This window comes from Emiliania huxleyi (genome assembly GCF_000372725.1).
Source record: "Emiliania huxleyi CCMP1516 chromosome Unknown EMIHUscaffold_199, whole genome shotgun sequence".
NCBI classification, from domain to species: Eukaryota; Haptophyta; order Isochrysidales; family Noelaerhabdaceae; genus Emiliania; species Emiliania huxleyi.
The window spans coordinates 1,879-16,541 of record NW_005200608.1 but is presented as its reverse complement, the minus strand read 5'-3'; the positions used below and the strand labels follow the sequence as shown (position 1 = coordinate 16,541).

The following is a 14,663-nucleotide window of genomic DNA, read 5'->3' as shown; positions in this document are numbered from 1 at the left end:
TGCAGGTCTTACAATTCCTGTACCCCCCCCCCCCCCACTGTGAATGATCACAGCGGACCCCTATTCACACCTAGACACGGAGGCACCTCTCCACGTCCGCAGCCGGCTCCGCTGCTCTGCAGGCTCCGGATAAGCCCTGCCCACGGCTCAGTCACCCTTACCTCACTCGGGATGCCAACACTAACCCAACCGCCGAGATCGACCCTATGCAGGCGACCAGGCGCAAACAGACCTCGGTCTGAGGCGCGCTACACCGCCTTCGGCACTCGCCCTCGCCCGCGAGCCCTCGGACGCGCCCCACCCGCGCCCTCACCAACCAAACCCCTCGCCTGAATTTGAAACCGCCAACACGGCGGATATCACGCGAGATCTAGTCAGAGCTGACACACAGCTCCATTCACACCTCGCGACCAGAGGCGACTACCACCCTCGACAAATCCCCGGAACCCCACCATCGCTCGCCTACCTTCCGCGTACGGCGACACCCCGAGACGCCACCTCGGCAACACCCCAACATCGGCAGGAAAGATTCACACCTCGACGGCGCTATAACGCCGCCCCACCCACACAGACTGGACAGGCCTGCTCTCGGAGAGGGGGGCTAGGGGGCCAAATCCACGGCCACAACCCCCTAGAGGCAATGGAGCTGAGAGAAGGCGCTCGACTGCAAGGGTAGCAGAGCGCCACTCCTACGCCCACGCCCCCTCAAAGACGGCAGAAACAGTCACACGCAATTAGTACATGGCCCAGCTCGCGCCATCGCCCACACTCGAGCTTTGCAGCGCGCGGGCTCACACTCTACTATAGGCCCCCTCGACGCCCACTTCGAGCTATACTCAGCTAAGGGCCGCACTTGACGCTGTCAGCAGCGCGCGGCGAAGCAGTTTGGCGCTTGTGGTGAATCAAATGGGAATCTAGCCCAAGGTCGGAGAGTCGTGTCATAGGAGAGGAGAGAGTGTGGAGATGTTTTGTGCGGGATCAGGCCCGAGTCCCTAGTGTCGCCGGAGCAGTAGCTACCTTTTTCGTAACAGGAACAGTTTTTTTTTCACAAATATACCGGTGTCTAGCACATGCACATGTAGAGATCTCGATGTGTGTCACTCTGCACCCCGCCCCGTCTGCACACGCTCCCACAAGCCCAAAAGCTCTGTCGTGTCGTCGGAGGCCGCGCCGTACTCGATGGTGGCGCGCTCAACGGACGCGGCGACCATCGCTCGCACCGCCTCGGCGCGCGCCGCGTCGGCCGCCAAGAAGGCGCGGTCGAGCCGCCACTCGAGCAGCGCGCGCAGGAGCTCGCCCACCGACTCGTGCAGCATTAGCAGCCCGCACCGCAAGTGCCACGCGCACTGCGCCGCGAGCGCCTCCCACGCCGCGCCAAAGAAGGCGAGCGCGCTCTCGAAGCTCACGCCGCCCCCGTCGCGCAGCGCGTCGAGCAGCGCCGCCTCTGCCGCCTCTGCCGGCCCAGCCGCCCCCGCGGACTCGGCCACCTCCGCGGCCGTGTCGAGCCAGTGGTCGAGCTGCAGGTCGCGCAGCGCCATCGGCACACAGTGCGCGCCGCCCAGCACCGCCTCGGTTGCGCGGATCATCCCGCCGATGCTGCGCAGCGTAGGGTGCACGCCGCCGCGCCGCCTGCGCGCCTCGCCGCCGCGGCCCGGCAGCAGCTGGTGCAGCAGGTTGTGCACTGCCTCGCCGAGCTCCCGCTCCCAGCTCAGCAGCCCTCCCGGCGCGAGCCGCAGCGGCCACTTCCCTCCCCCTTGCCAGCCTGCACTCTCCCCGCCTCCACTGCCTCCTCCGGCTCCTCTCTCCCCGCCTACACCGTCGTCGCCTCCGCCGCCTCCTCCTCTCCCTCCTCCGCTCCCTCCACCTGACGACGACGCGCCTCCTGTGGGGGCCACTCTGATCGACTCGAGATGCGCCTGCTCATTCGGTGCGAGGGAGAGACGGAGGCGCTCCTTGACGATCTCAGACTCCCAACCGAGGCCCTCGCACACATAGTTGCCGTCGACGCCCTCCGCCTCCGAGAGTGCCGCGTAGGTCTCGATGGATACGAGCGGGTCCGGCGCGCGGCACGGAATTGTCTCGGAGGTGTCTTGGAGGTGTCTCGGAAGTGTCTCGGAAATGTCTCGGAGGTCCGGCGCGCGGCACGGCACGTCGACCGTCGCAGAATCAAACCGCCGCCCACACCGCGAGCACACCCACCACCAGCCGCCCTCGCGCGCCTCGTCGCCAGGCCCCTCGCGCGCCTCCTCGCCTCCGCCTTGGCTGGCCGCGGGAGAGTGCAGCAGGAAAGCACCGCCCCCCGCCGCCCCCTCCTCCTCGCCCACGCGTGGCACCGCCAGCGCGCCGAGCAGCAGGCCTAGAAGCGGAAGACGTCCTCCACCGAGCGCTCGAGAGGACATGTAGCCTGCCGTCGGGCCCCGCAGGCCTGTCGCGCCGTCGCGCGGAGCGCACGCGGGGCACGGCAGGCTGCGCATCACGTCGGGCGCGGCGCAGTCTTCGCAGCGACATCGGAAGCCCTTTGTGCGCATCAGAAGCCCCCTCCGCAGCGGCGCAGCGCAGTGCGCCCAGACACCGAGGTACGAGATCGTCAGCACGTCGCACTTTGCGATCGGGCGCACGGCGCGCACGTGGAGCCGGCCGCCCTCGCCGTGGAAGACGCTGTTCGGCCGCAGGCAGCGGTGCGTGAACTTGCTCGCCAGCCAGAAGAGCGTCGGTGCGCCGCCGGTGACGCCGTCGGCGAGGTGGCCAAAACAGTTGAGCGTGAACACGACGCAGGCGCGGGCGAGGTCGGCGGCTCCGTGCTGCCCGCTTGCGGCGGCGTCATGCGTGCGCGCCCAAGCGGCGCACCGCTCCGCGTCCAGCAGCATCGCGTGGCCGGGCTCGCAGCACTCCTCCGCACAGAAGCCCTCAAGCACGCGCCGCCTCACCCGCTCTCCCGCTCGAACAAAGGCGTGCAGGATGAGGAGGTCGTCCAGGTTGTAGTCGCCGCTGTCTCCCGCCTCTTCGTACCGCACCCGCGCAGCGGGGGAGAGGGACGACGCACTGCTGGCAACCAGCAGCGGCGTGTCGCTGAGGATGAGTTCGCCGGGAAGGATCGGACGGGTAGCCTCGAGTGTAACTCCCAGCCCGGGCCGGCTCGTGAGTCTGGCCCGGTCGCCCAGAAGACGCTCTGCCTCTGTGCTGAAATCCATGCATGCGAAACTCTCTGCAAGCACTGGGGGCACTGGCGCCTCTGGGCGGTGAGACCCGTGCGGCGTCAACCTCGTTTTCGAGGAGCTTTGAAGGGGTAAAGAGGGGGCTTGCATGATCTGTGATCTGTGAGGGTCCGCCCGCAGGCGCATTTTGTATACCGAGGCGGTGCCCGGTGCCGAACCTGTCGGACCTTGAGACAGCATGTAGATCCCTGGGCGAGGGTGATGGCGTCCCCGTCGGGTCAGGGCTGAAGGCGGGGGAGACCAACCCGATCTCTCCGGCGTCCCGGGAGCGTGATTGACACCCCCCCCCTGCGCCAACAGCCCCGTGGAGGTAGGCCGCTCGTCTAGCCAATCAGCCTTAAGCGAGCGGCCTGGCCGTTGGAATGGCCGAGTATCCGAGAGGCGGCAGCCTCTGCCCTCGGAGAGGGGGGGAGGTCTGGCCACTTGAGCCGGACCGGGACATGTCGGCGGGCAAACTTGTAAAATGGTTCCGATGGCCGAGCCCCCCAGTAACTGATTTTGGCCCATGCGCATGCTCTTCCTCGTGCTCGTCGCGCGCTCGGGAGCCGGAGTGGCGGGGTCGGAGCTGCTGCAACGGCGCGAGTGGCCGCGAGGGGTCGTGCTGGGGCTCGCCAGAGAACGAGGCCACGGCGCGGCGCTCGCGGCGGCGCACGGGGCAGCTTTGAGCAGTGCAGCGCCTCAACATCAGCTTCAAGCAGTGCAGCGCAACGCCAGTGGCCTCTCTGGAGCTGTGCGGCGGCTGGCGGGCCTGTGCGACGGCGCCGATCCGTGGGCTCGCGACCAGCCCTCAGCCCCTCACGCATCGCCCGGCGCCACAGCCACGGCTCCACGCCAAACACCTCGTAAAAGCTCTCAAAGCACTGCCCACACTCAAGGCCTGGGCCTCGAGCGTCCGCGGTCCGCCGCGGCGAACGCCGTTGGCGCGCCAGCCCACTCCTCGAGCGTCGCCGCCACGAGCGCCCCGTAGACGGCGTCGACCGCCGCCTCCGCCAACGCCTCAGCAGCCGCCTCGCCCGCCGCATCTGAAGAAAACAAAAGCGGGGTAGTGCCGGCGGGCCCCCGACATGGGGCACGTCCAGGTTCGTTCGACGAGTGAGAGCAGCCGCCCTCCTCCTCCTCAACCTCCATGGCGGCGCTCGTCCCAGCGTCGCCCTCTGGGTCGGGCTGCTGAGCAGCCTGACCCGCCTCTGCGGCCTGCGCCCCCGCAGGCGCCGCCTCCCGCGCATAGGGCGCGGGAGAGAGAGCGGAGCGCGAGCGGCGCCACAGAACGCCCTTAAAGAAAAAAGAAAGCATAGGGGTCGGGAGGGGAGATTTGGGGTCGGCCAGAATAGCCCGTGTGCACGCTTTTTTGCTCTCCACGCATCCTCTTACATGCTTAGAACACACGGGCAGCGCCACGACTCACAAAAATAACGGCCAACCGGACGTGCGATCTCGCAAAACCTCGATTTTTTCTCGACAGCGCCCGTAGGCGGCGAGATCTGTGTGTGATACACATACCTCATACGTCACCGTGCCGCGCGCACGCCCACCGCGCCGTTTATTTCATAACACAAACGGCTCCAGACACACACACACACACACGCACACACACACACACACACACACACACACACACACACACACACACACACACACACACACACACACACACACAACGGACTGAACCACAGCGCTTTGCGCCCCAACTCTCTCCCGTATCATATCAACGTCCGCCGGCGCCTCGCACCTGTCGACCTCCCCTACTCCCACCTCCACCGCCAGCCTTGCTGCGCCCCCGCCCCCGACGACCGGCGCGGCGGAAGCTCTTCCTGCGAGCGGCGGCCAGAGGCGTCCTGCGACCGCCGTCCGGAGGCGCTCGCCTGCGAGCGGCGGCCAGAGGCGCGCCCCGCCGCCGACTCGACCGACGAGCGGCGCGACAGGCGGTTGAATACCCCGGCGGCGTCCGTGACGGCCCTGGTGGCCGGCCGCGCCGCCTGCCAACGCGCTCGTCGGCGGGCCGCCGCGAGGTGTTGCGCCCGCGACTCCGCGGGGTCCTCGCCGAAGCCCACGCCGAGGTCCTCGCCGGTGCTCTGCCAGACGAGGGCGTCGTACGCCGCGCCGACTCGCTCCATCTGCTGCGCATAGCCTGTTCGCATCCCGCCAGGACGGGTGACTGCAATCGTGTCACGCTTCAGCCTTCCTCTCCCAACCGCACGAGAGCACCGAGGCTCGACAGCCCGGCAGGGAGGGGCGGCACGACGACCTATCGACAGAGCTCCCCGCCGTGAAGAGACGCTGTCTCCAGACTCACGCTCCGGGAGGGAGAGGCGCCACGGCGACCGTCGGCCCCTCCTCCTCCTCCTCCTCCCCCCCCTCCAGCGCGCCCTCCCCCGCGTCGGCCAGCCCCCGCGGCCACGACAGCGCGCGGGGCGCGACGGCGGCGCGTCGGTACACGGGCACGCCCTCCCCCTCGCCCCCCAGCATGGCGGGCGAGGAGGCGTGCTCGGAGGCGGAGAAGCGTCCAGCACCCGCGAAGGAGAGAGGCCACGTCTTCCGCACCTGACCAGTGAGCTCGTCGGTGAGTCTACACCTCGCCCACACACCCCGCCCACACACCCCGCCCACACACCCCGCCCACACACCTCGCCTCTCTGTCTATCTCGCACCTCAGCCTCGCCCTTGCGCCGCGGGCACAGCAGCGCCGCGTGCGCCACCCGCGAGCCATACACCTGCGCGTGCAGTGCGAGCAGCCGCACGGGCTCCTTGAGCGCCATGCCGCCCAGCCTGTTCGTCAATGGCTCGCTTTCATTCACGAGTCGCACGGGCCCGTTGAGCGCCGTGCCGCCCAGCCCGGCGCGTGCGAAGGCGGAGTCCCTCGCAACGAGGTCGAAGGCCGCGGGGGCGCCGACGATGGTGAGGAGGACCGAGCCACGCCGCACCGCGCGCAGCTCAAAGTCTGCGTGCGTCGCGCCGTACCTATTCACAGCTGCAGGTGTGAAGAGACGCTGTTCACACCTCCAAGGTCTGCGTGCGTCGCGCCGTACCGCTGGCGGAGCTCTTCGACGAGGCTCTCGCCTACTCGGCCGTTCAACACTCACTCAACGGACAGTGAGCCGCTGACGGACCCCCCTCGACCAGGGCAAGGGGGGGGGGGGGGGGGAGTGGGCGTGCGCGGTGGCCGGGGCTCGCGCCTAGAACTAGACACTTGAATACTCAAATGAGAGTGCGCCGCTGGCGGTCGCTCTTCGACCCGGCCCGCCATTGGCGCGCGTGATCTCAAAGCCGTCCCGCTCGAAGAGGGCGATGCGCCACACCGCCGTCAGCCGGTCGATCTCGAGGTCAGAGTCGCGGAACGAGGAGAGGCCGCACGTGCGCCGCAGGTAGCCTCGCAGGTGCATCTTTGCGCGCGCGAGGGTGTCGGAGTCTTCGTCGGGCGAGGCGAGGGCGGGGAGCTCGAAGGAGAGGCAAAAGGGGAAGCGGGTGCCGTCGTACAGCTCGGGCACCTACCGCCGCAATCATGACACGCTCGGCGACAGCTCGGCTACCAACACATCGGAGATCGGAAATGGATAGGGCACCCCGGCAGGCACCAGCCGGATGCCTGCCTCGCAGATCGCCTCTGTAGCGGCCGCGTCGGGGTCTCGCAGCGTGAACCTGTTCACAGCTGCAGGTGTGAAGAGACGCTGCCTCACACTCACCGCTGCCGCGTCGGCGTCTCGCAGTGGCGCACTTTTGGGAGCGGGCTGGCCTGCCGTCCCTCGCCGTCGTCGGCTTGGTGTCAGCCGTCACGGCGAAGCGCCCGAACTCGAACGCCTGGAGGATAGATGAGGAGGCGAAGCACAGTCAGACCAACGACTCGGACACCGGCGCGTGATACGGCGGGGCGCTGGACGAGTGATGCTGCCGAGAGATGTCCGAGGTACAGCCGAGATGCAGCCGAGATAGCCACGGCTCGAACGCCTCCCGGTCAGAGCTAATCTCAGCTAATCTCGGCTAATCTCGGCTAATCTCGGCTAATCTCGGCTGTTCTCGCCTCCCGGTCAGAGCGGCCAAGCAGCAGGCTCGACCACACCGCCTCGCCGAACAGCCGGGCCGCCTCGTCCTCCACGCGGCTCGCCCAGCAAAAGACGGGGCACGCAACGCGCGCGTGCAGCAGCCTCGCCAGGTTCGCGGAGTGGCACCTACTGACCGCTAGAGTGTGAACAGGCGCAGTGCACTTTCTTTCTGTGCCGCGCGAGAGGGAGTGTCGAGGAGGGTGTCGAGGACGTGTCCAGCAAGTGACGAGGGAGTGTCTGGGAGGTGTCTAGGAGTGGCACGAGTTGAGGACGGCGCGCTCGAGCGAGGCCGGGGCGGCCAACACGACCGGCTCGTGTGTCACCACCTATGGGGAGAGATGGGGAGGTTAGGGCTAGGGTTAGGGTTAGGGTTAGGGTTAGGGTTAGGGTTAGGGTTAGCACCTCTGGCGCGTTGCCGCGCACGAAGACGGTGCTGCCCCGCCGCATGTGGCACGCGAGGTGCAGCTGGGTGCAGTCGCGGAGGAGGCCGGAGAGCTTGTCGGCGCTTGGGTTCTCGTGCACCAGCACCTAGGGTAGTAGTAGCGCCACTTCAAGAAGCGGCAACTCGCATACTCTAGATCACCGACGCCAGGCGACTGAGCGGGGCGAAAGGGTTTGGGTGCTCCGCATGCACCTCGCCCGGAATAAGCCGCTGCAGCAGCGCCACCTCCGCTCGCGCTTCGGGAAGAGAGGCTCCGCCGCTGCTCTCGCTGACCGCAATGATGACGGTGGGGCCAATACTCGGTGGGGCGGGCTGACTGCCCCGTCTGCCCTGCCTGCTCTCCCTCCCATGCGGGTCGCCTCCCCTCTGCCGCTCTCGAGGCGGCACCTCGGCACCCGACGGGAAAGGCTCGGCCCGAGTTCCGGTCCAGCGCGGCTCGCCGGTCCAAGTGAACCGGACGGCGTCCTCCGGAGATGAAGTGCGGTCGTCGTCGTCCGACAGAGTCGAGCCTTTTGGAGGCCTGTTCGCCTCCTCCTCGTCGCAAGCTTCCGATGCCGTCGCCTGCAGCGCGCTCACTGAGCCGGCCTTCCGCTCTTTGCTGATCTGGCCAGCGAGCCTCGCAAGAGCCTCGTACGCGGTGAGGCCAATGCTAGGAGCCCGCTCCCACTGCGGCGGAGGCTCAGTGATGACGACGCTCAGCGATGACGCACGCGGGCTGCTGCGAAGGCGGCGTGGCTGCTCCGGGGTGCTCGTGCCGCTTTGTTGGCGGCGCGGCGGGTCGGGAGTGCGACCGACGAAGCCGAAGAGGGTCCGCATCCCTGAGCAGCTGGGGAGCGCCGTCGCAGCCAAAGGGCGCGGCACCAGGCCAAGGATGTGACACGAACACGAAGGTATTAATACAATTCTATCACGCCCAAAAAACGGCACTTTTTCGGTGCTGGTAGCCCCCCAAAAACAGGCGCGCGCAGCGCGCCCAGGGGCGCCGCAGGCGCCCCAAGCGGCGCGGAGCGCCGCCGCAGGCGGCGGACAGCAGGTGCGCGAAATTAAACGCCATTTTCGGTTCCGCGGTTTTGCCACTAACATTGAAATCCGGTACAAAACGACTTAGCCGAAACAGCTGACTCACAGACAGAGAGCACACACGTTCGAGACGGGGGTGCGCCGACCACCGTCGCGGACCCAGTAGAGCTAGATGGTCCCACATGATGCGCCCTTAGCCTCTGAGCTCGTCCTAGACGTTTTAGGGAAGCGTGGGCAGACCAGAACGCGGCCACGGCGACGCTCCGAGGCTGTCAGCAGCGCTGGCGGCGATCGTGGCGACGGCGCCTCGCCGCTGCAGCGGCACAGAATCGAGGAAGTGGCGTTGGTGGCAGCATCAATGGATATGAAGGCGGCCGCAATGCTGGTGGCGCCTTCGAGGGCGGCGGAGAGGGCGGTAGCAGCGACGGCGGTCGAGTCATGTGGCAGGGGTGCGAAGATGCAGCAGGGAGGCTTGAGTTAGCGACGCGGGGCGGTGGCGTGCCAGCAGGTAAGCGGCGGCGGCGGAGAGCAGGTGCGCGAAATAAAGGCCAATCTTGAGATATCCACTTTGCACCACCTTTGGATTTCTGGTACAAATTGACTTGTGGATCTTGAAGGCACGCGCAAGAGCGCACCAGGCAAGTTGACTGAACCTCGGATCTCGCTGCCGCTAAGCGTGGCGTCGATTATCAAACGAGCGGCGACAGTAGCGGTGGCAGCGGCGGCAGCGTCGACAGGAGCACCTACTGCAGCGTGAAATGTGAGCTGGGAGGCAGGAGGCAGATGCAATAGGAGCGGGAGAGTGAGATGGTCAGCCAGCACGGCAGACCTTTACGGCGCGGCTGCGGGCGCGTTTGCAGTGACATGCGATCCATGTGGTAGCAAAGGCACGGCGGGAGTAGCGCGTATGCAGGCTGTGAGCGAGGGTGGCGCGTCGCGAGTGGCGGTGCAGCTAGTCGGTGGCGCGGGTGCTGGCGACCGGCGGAGAGATGCAGCCGGCGCGAGAGATGAACCCTGCGGAGAGGCGAGGTGACGGGCGCACCGCGACGGTGGGAGAGGGCTGAGCATCGGCTGCACCGGAGGCACAGGAGCCTCGCACGCCCGACCGTGACGAGAGCGAACCGACGCTAACAGGTCAAGCAGCGTCGGTTCGCTACCAGCACCGAATGGGTACCCTCCCCAAAAAACGAATTCGCATCGCTCGTCATCGCAAACCCTGTCAGCAGTTCACCATCGGGTACGTACGTAAGAGCTACATACACTGGAAAAAGAATTATACCACACGCCCCTCTCACAGAAAGAATGTATGTATGTAGAAAGATGAACAACAGTCAGGCTCGGACTAGCACGAGTGGATGCAAACGCTCGAAGATGATACGAAAGCGCGTTTCCGTATGAAGCGCTACATGGACGATGTGATCACGGTGACTGCGAAGGACGATAGCGCATGGGATGTTGATCGTTTCCGAGATGATTTCCGTCGTTCGGAGTGCTACTGGGCCCCTTTGAAGCTGGAAGCCGCCGAGAGCACCCATTTTTTGGAAACGACTCTTGAGCTCGACCCAAGCGGAAGTTTCCGGACGAGACTCAAGAACGTTAATGAGGGCTGCGAGACGGCACCGCGAGTGTGGCGCTACCATCGTTGGGATAGCTTCACATGCGCTAAAATGAAGGCGGGCATCGTGGTTGGATGCCTGCTCAAGGTGGTCGCGATGGCGAGCGATGACGAGGGATTCACGCTCAGCGTGACGAGCAAGCTCAGGGAGTTTACGGCACTCGGATACCCTTCGCACGTGCTTAATGGGGCGATCGGGCGCACGTTTGCTCGGACAAAAGACGAGCGACTCCTACGAGCAAGAATATGTTCGCACTGGTGAAGACCAGGCGAGCCAAAAAGACAAAAAAGACTCATCTAAGCATGTCGGAGAACCGTCCAAAGGCGGGTGCAGTCGACCAAAGGACATGATCTGTCGACAGCACGAATTTGTGATGGGACACCATCGGGACCCAACAGTGCGATACTTGGCTATCGCACTGTTGACGTACCGGCGGCTAAGGCCGAGTAGCCGGTGTTCACAGAGCTCTGTGAACACCGGCGAGAGAATTTTTCTCTCGACGATTTCTTCTACGAAGAAACGTTCAAAACACTCGGTGTCGAAACACCTCTCAGGGGGACAAGTACCTCGGCGCGGTCGCCGTCGGCAAGTGCGTATACTTTGTGCCCTACCAGGTGAGCAAGGTGGGTGGGGTCTGCTGCGCCTGAGAGGATCCTTCCCCACGGCATGTCACCCCTCCGTGACGGGCGTGAAGCGATCTATATCCACGGGGTCTTCACTGACAGTCTGGAGTCTAGCGTGCCTGCAGCTAGAGGCTAGATAGAGCCGAGACGCGAGAGCCAATAGGCAGACTAGACAGAGCCGTACCGGGGGAGAGGGTACTGACTGGGAATTCCCTTTTTGCTTTTACGGGGGAAGAGAGGACCCTGAGTTGACCAGGGGTTGTGCGCCGGGCCCTCCTGCTCGGCTCCAGCGAGTAGAGACAAGTCTTGTCATCAACAGAGTAGACGGATCTGACCTCGGGGCCGATGTGACCAAGCGCTGGTAGCGTGGTTTTACCTCACACCCATGATCTCACAGTGTGCCGGCAGTCGCCGAGCAGTGTCGCTCACACAAGCCGCAGCACAAGTGACTGAGGGCCAGTGAGGGCGAGCCCATCGCTGTCACAGCTGTGGCAGCCGCACAGTAGGCTGTGCCAACTGTGCAGAGTGTGTGAGCAGCAGAGGAGCTGCTCTCCAGGCTTCTGTCGCAAAGAGCAGCATGCCACCGAAGGCGCTGTCGAGGTCGCAGAGCGCGGCGAAGGTTGGAGGAAGCCGTCACCGACGAGCGCGTTGGACTTTTCACTCCGGACAAAGACGGCGACACGCACACGAGCTGCGGCCGTGTCGCCGTCATAGCGGCGAGGCGCGGGACGCGGTCTGTGGCGAAGCTGCGTACCCACCGGCGGTGTTGTTTTCACTATGGATTACGCTTTACGGGGCGGGGCGCGGGCGGCGCGGGGACCGGGGATGTAAGGTAAGGTAAGGTAAGGTAAACGTCTCCACACACACAAAGTGGTGGGGCAAGGGGGGGCGACCCTCGCATCTCCACGCCCGGACACGGGCAGGAGCCCCACGGCATTCAAAGTGCAAGCACCGGCCCGGTGCCGTGGGTGAGCAACCTGCACCCCACTCCCTCCCTCCCAGACACAGGACCCACACACAACCCCCACAGCGTGGACGACTACGTGTTCAGAAACACCAAGCAGCGAGGCGAGGGTGAAGGGGTAAGGGGCTGTGTGGGGCAGAATCTACATCTGACTACTCCATCTAGCCTGGGGGGTCGGAGGAGGGGGGGGGGCAGAAAGGGTAAGATATGGTTGAAGCCAGCTAGCGGTCGGACGCCCTGTCGTCGGAATACTCCTCGGAGCCGGTGTCCTCGTCGTCGTCCTCGCCCGACGCGGAGATCGGGCGAGAGGTCTGCATCGCCTCGCCGGCTGTGAACCTGAACACGGCGTCGGCCGGCGCCGAGGCGCCGGCGGCCGTCATCAGGTGCATGACGAATCTGTCGCGGCATGCCGCATCTATCTCTCCATACTCGGCCAGCTCGGTTGCGAGCCAGTCCGAGGCGACGGTCGTCGCCACGGTCCCCTGGGGAACCTTGGCGTACACCTTGCTGGGGCCGCGCCGATATCCGTCGTCCCTCTCCGGGGGCAGCGAATATTCGACCTCTATTTTGGACCCGGCCTGGCTGCGCGTCTGCGCAGCTGCAGTCCGCAGCCCGGCCATCACGTACTGGATTCTCGCGCAGCTGCGCCCGCGGGGCCTCCGCGCGCTCGGCCTCGCTCGCGGCGCGCTCGCCAGCCTCCTTCGCCCGGCGCGCCTTCTGCCGGGCCTTCTTGGCCTTGCGTGCCGCGGCCCGAGCCGCGAGCTGCTCCTTGGTGAGCTCCTTCTTCTTTGGCGCGGTGCGCTCGACGTACGAGCGCTCCGCCGCCTGCACCGACGCGCGGTCGCCCGCGGCCTTCTCGTGCTTCAGGTCGACCTCGATGGTCGCGTAGCCAGGCCTTATCAGCCTGACCTGCGACGCACCTGCGATCCTTGCGACCATCACCGCGTCCTCCAGTTGCACGCGATCGGAGCCATTCCAGCGTCCGCTGCGCATCCCCGGCGGCACGACGGTGGCCGGCGCTTGCGCACCAGCCCCGTCCGCCACCGGGTCCGCGGCCGCGGTCCCTGTCATAGCTACGCGTGCCATGGATCGGCGGTTACAGTAGCATGTGTTCCGGACCGGGGATACATGAGGTAAGGTAAGGTAAGGTAAGGTAAACTTCTCCACACACACGAGGTGGTGGGGCAAGGGGGGGCAACCCTCGCGTCTCCACGTCGGGATACATGATGATGCGCCGCCGCCGGCCGCGGTGTTGGGTGTTGCGTGTGTTTGCACATGCCATGCACACATGCACATGCACACACACTGCTCTGCAACCGTATTGGGGGGCGGAAACACGTTTTATTAATTCAATTATTATATAAGTTGATTCACGCGAGGGTAAGCACGTGAGCCGGTGAGGCTTCAGAGTACAACCCGAGCTCCTCCACTGCCACGAATGCCCTCCTCACCGCTTGCCGACAGCGCCGCAGAGCTCGCGACAAGTCCAGCAGCGCCGCCTCCACATCGTCCCACTGCGAGCCGGCATCCCGCTCCACCACGCGCACCAAATGCGCTCGCAACGCCCGGACCCCGTCTGCGGCCGCCGCAGGCTCCGCACACCTCGCTCTCACGAGGCGACACAGCTCGTCACACCCCAGCGTGCCGCCCCGCAGCCTCACCTCCTCGGCCCCCTCTGGCGACCAGAGGTGGCGGCGCACCTATCTCCACATGTGCATGTGCATGTGCATGTGCATGTGCATGTGCATGTCCATGTCCATGTCCATGTGCATGTGCATGTGCATGTGCATGTGCATGTGCATGTGCATGTGCATGCACCTATCTCCACAACATGTGCATGTGCATGTGCATGTGCATGTGCGTGCACATGCACAGCACATGTCTCCCCGTGTCTCCACCCCCTCTGGCGGCGGGAGGTGGCGGCGCACCCAGCTGAGACGCCCAATCGCCGCCTCGAGTGTGTCAGCAGGCCTGCAGGACATGTCTCGGACATGTCTCGGACGTGTCCTGGACGGGTCCTCGAGTGTGTCTGCAGGCCACCCCGCGGCCGCGAGTGGGTCGCCGCCGTCCCCCGCCCACGCCGCGCAGGCCGCGGCGAGTCCTCGCCGCCGCTCGTCTCGCCCTTCGCCCGCGACGAGCGAGGCGGCGCGGAGGGCGGGCAGCCTGCGCCATCGGCACGCGGTGTGTTCAGAGCACCGCGTGAGTACGAGGGAGGCGAGTACAAGAGGTGCCGCGGGCGACGGCCTCTCGGGTGATCTCGAGTGGTCTCGGGTAATCTCGGATGATCTCGAGTAATCTCGGGTTCCTGCCCGCGGCGTCCTCGATCCACAAGTGCGCGAGGACCACATCCGCGAGGCGCGCCTGCAGGACACGTCTCGCCACATGTCTCGGACGTGTCCTGGACGTGTCCGGCGCGCGTCTGCGAGGGGGCGCCGCCGCGGGCCGCAGCCGGAGCAGCGTGTGCAGCGCCCCCGCCCACTCAAAGGGAGGGTCCACCTAGTCACAATCACCGCACCTCTCCCCACACCTCCCCACACCTCCCCACCTCTCCCCACATCTCCCCACACCTCCCCACCTCTCCCCACATCTCCCCACACCTCCCCACACCTCCCCGCACCTCCCCACATCTCCCCACACCTCGCCACACCTCGCCACACCTCGCCACACCTCCCCACACCTCCCCACACCTCCCCACACCTCCCCGCACCTCCCCACATCTCCCCACACCTCCCCACACCTCCCCACA

The 14,663-nt window shown here is 65.9% G+C and overlaps 3 protein-coding genes across 3 annotated transcripts; all 3 read right to left on the bottom strand.

Moving 5' to 3' along the window:
• Nucleotides 1-1,046: 1,046 nt before the first annotated feature.
• Nucleotides 1,047-2,839, bottom strand: EMIHUDRAFT_424056 (hypothetical protein). The gene is made up of 2 exons (XM_005781815.1): nt 2,477-2,839; nt 1,047-2,358 (listed from the first exon to the last, which is right to left on the bottom strand). The coding sequence occupies exons 1-2, from the start codon at nt 2,506-2,508 to the stop codon at nt 1,098-1,100; spliced, it is 1,293 nt and encodes a 430-aa protein (XP_005781872.1). The 5' UTR covers nt 2,509-2,839; the 3' UTR covers nt 1,047-1,097.
• A 1,897-nt stretch (nt 2,840-4,736) lies between these two features.
• EMIHUDRAFT_456792 (hypothetical protein) lies at nt 4,737-8,510 on the bottom strand (the record flags this gene model as incomplete). The annotated part of the gene is made up of 10 exons (XM_005781814.1): nt 4,737-5,343; nt 5,421-5,460; nt 5,864-6,173; nt 6,242-6,272; nt 6,448-6,700; nt 6,776-6,851; nt 6,928-7,010; nt 7,676-7,780; nt 7,887-7,992; nt 8,149-8,510. 10 exons carry the CDS (start codon nt 8,508-8,510, stop codon nt 4,958-4,960), a joined length of 1,752 nt encoding a protein of 583 aa, XP_005781871.1. The 3' UTR covers nt 4,737-4,957.
• A 3,628-nt stretch (nt 8,511-12,138) lies between these two features.
• On the bottom strand, nt 12,139-13,003 carry EMIHUDRAFT_233937 (hypothetical protein; the record flags this gene model as incomplete). Its single annotated transcript, XM_005781813.1, has 2 exons — nt 12,139-12,495; nt 12,545-13,003. The coding sequence occupies 2 exons, from the start codon at nt 13,001-13,003 to the stop codon at nt 12,139-12,141; spliced, it is 816 nt and encodes a 271-aa protein (XP_005781870.1).
• Nucleotides 13,004-14,663: the final 1,660 nt, after the last annotated feature.

Bases quoted from the DNA above. Each gene is read 5' to 3' on its own strand.
- EMIHUDRAFT_424056 (XM_005781815.1), bottom strand. From the start codon at position 2,508: ATGTCGCTGCGAAGACTGCGCCGCGCCCGACG. The intron at 2,359-2,476 runs TGATGCGCAGCC...TCTTCCGCTTCT, and splicing joins AGACTGCGCCGCGCCCGACG to AGGCCTGCTGCTCGGCGCGC.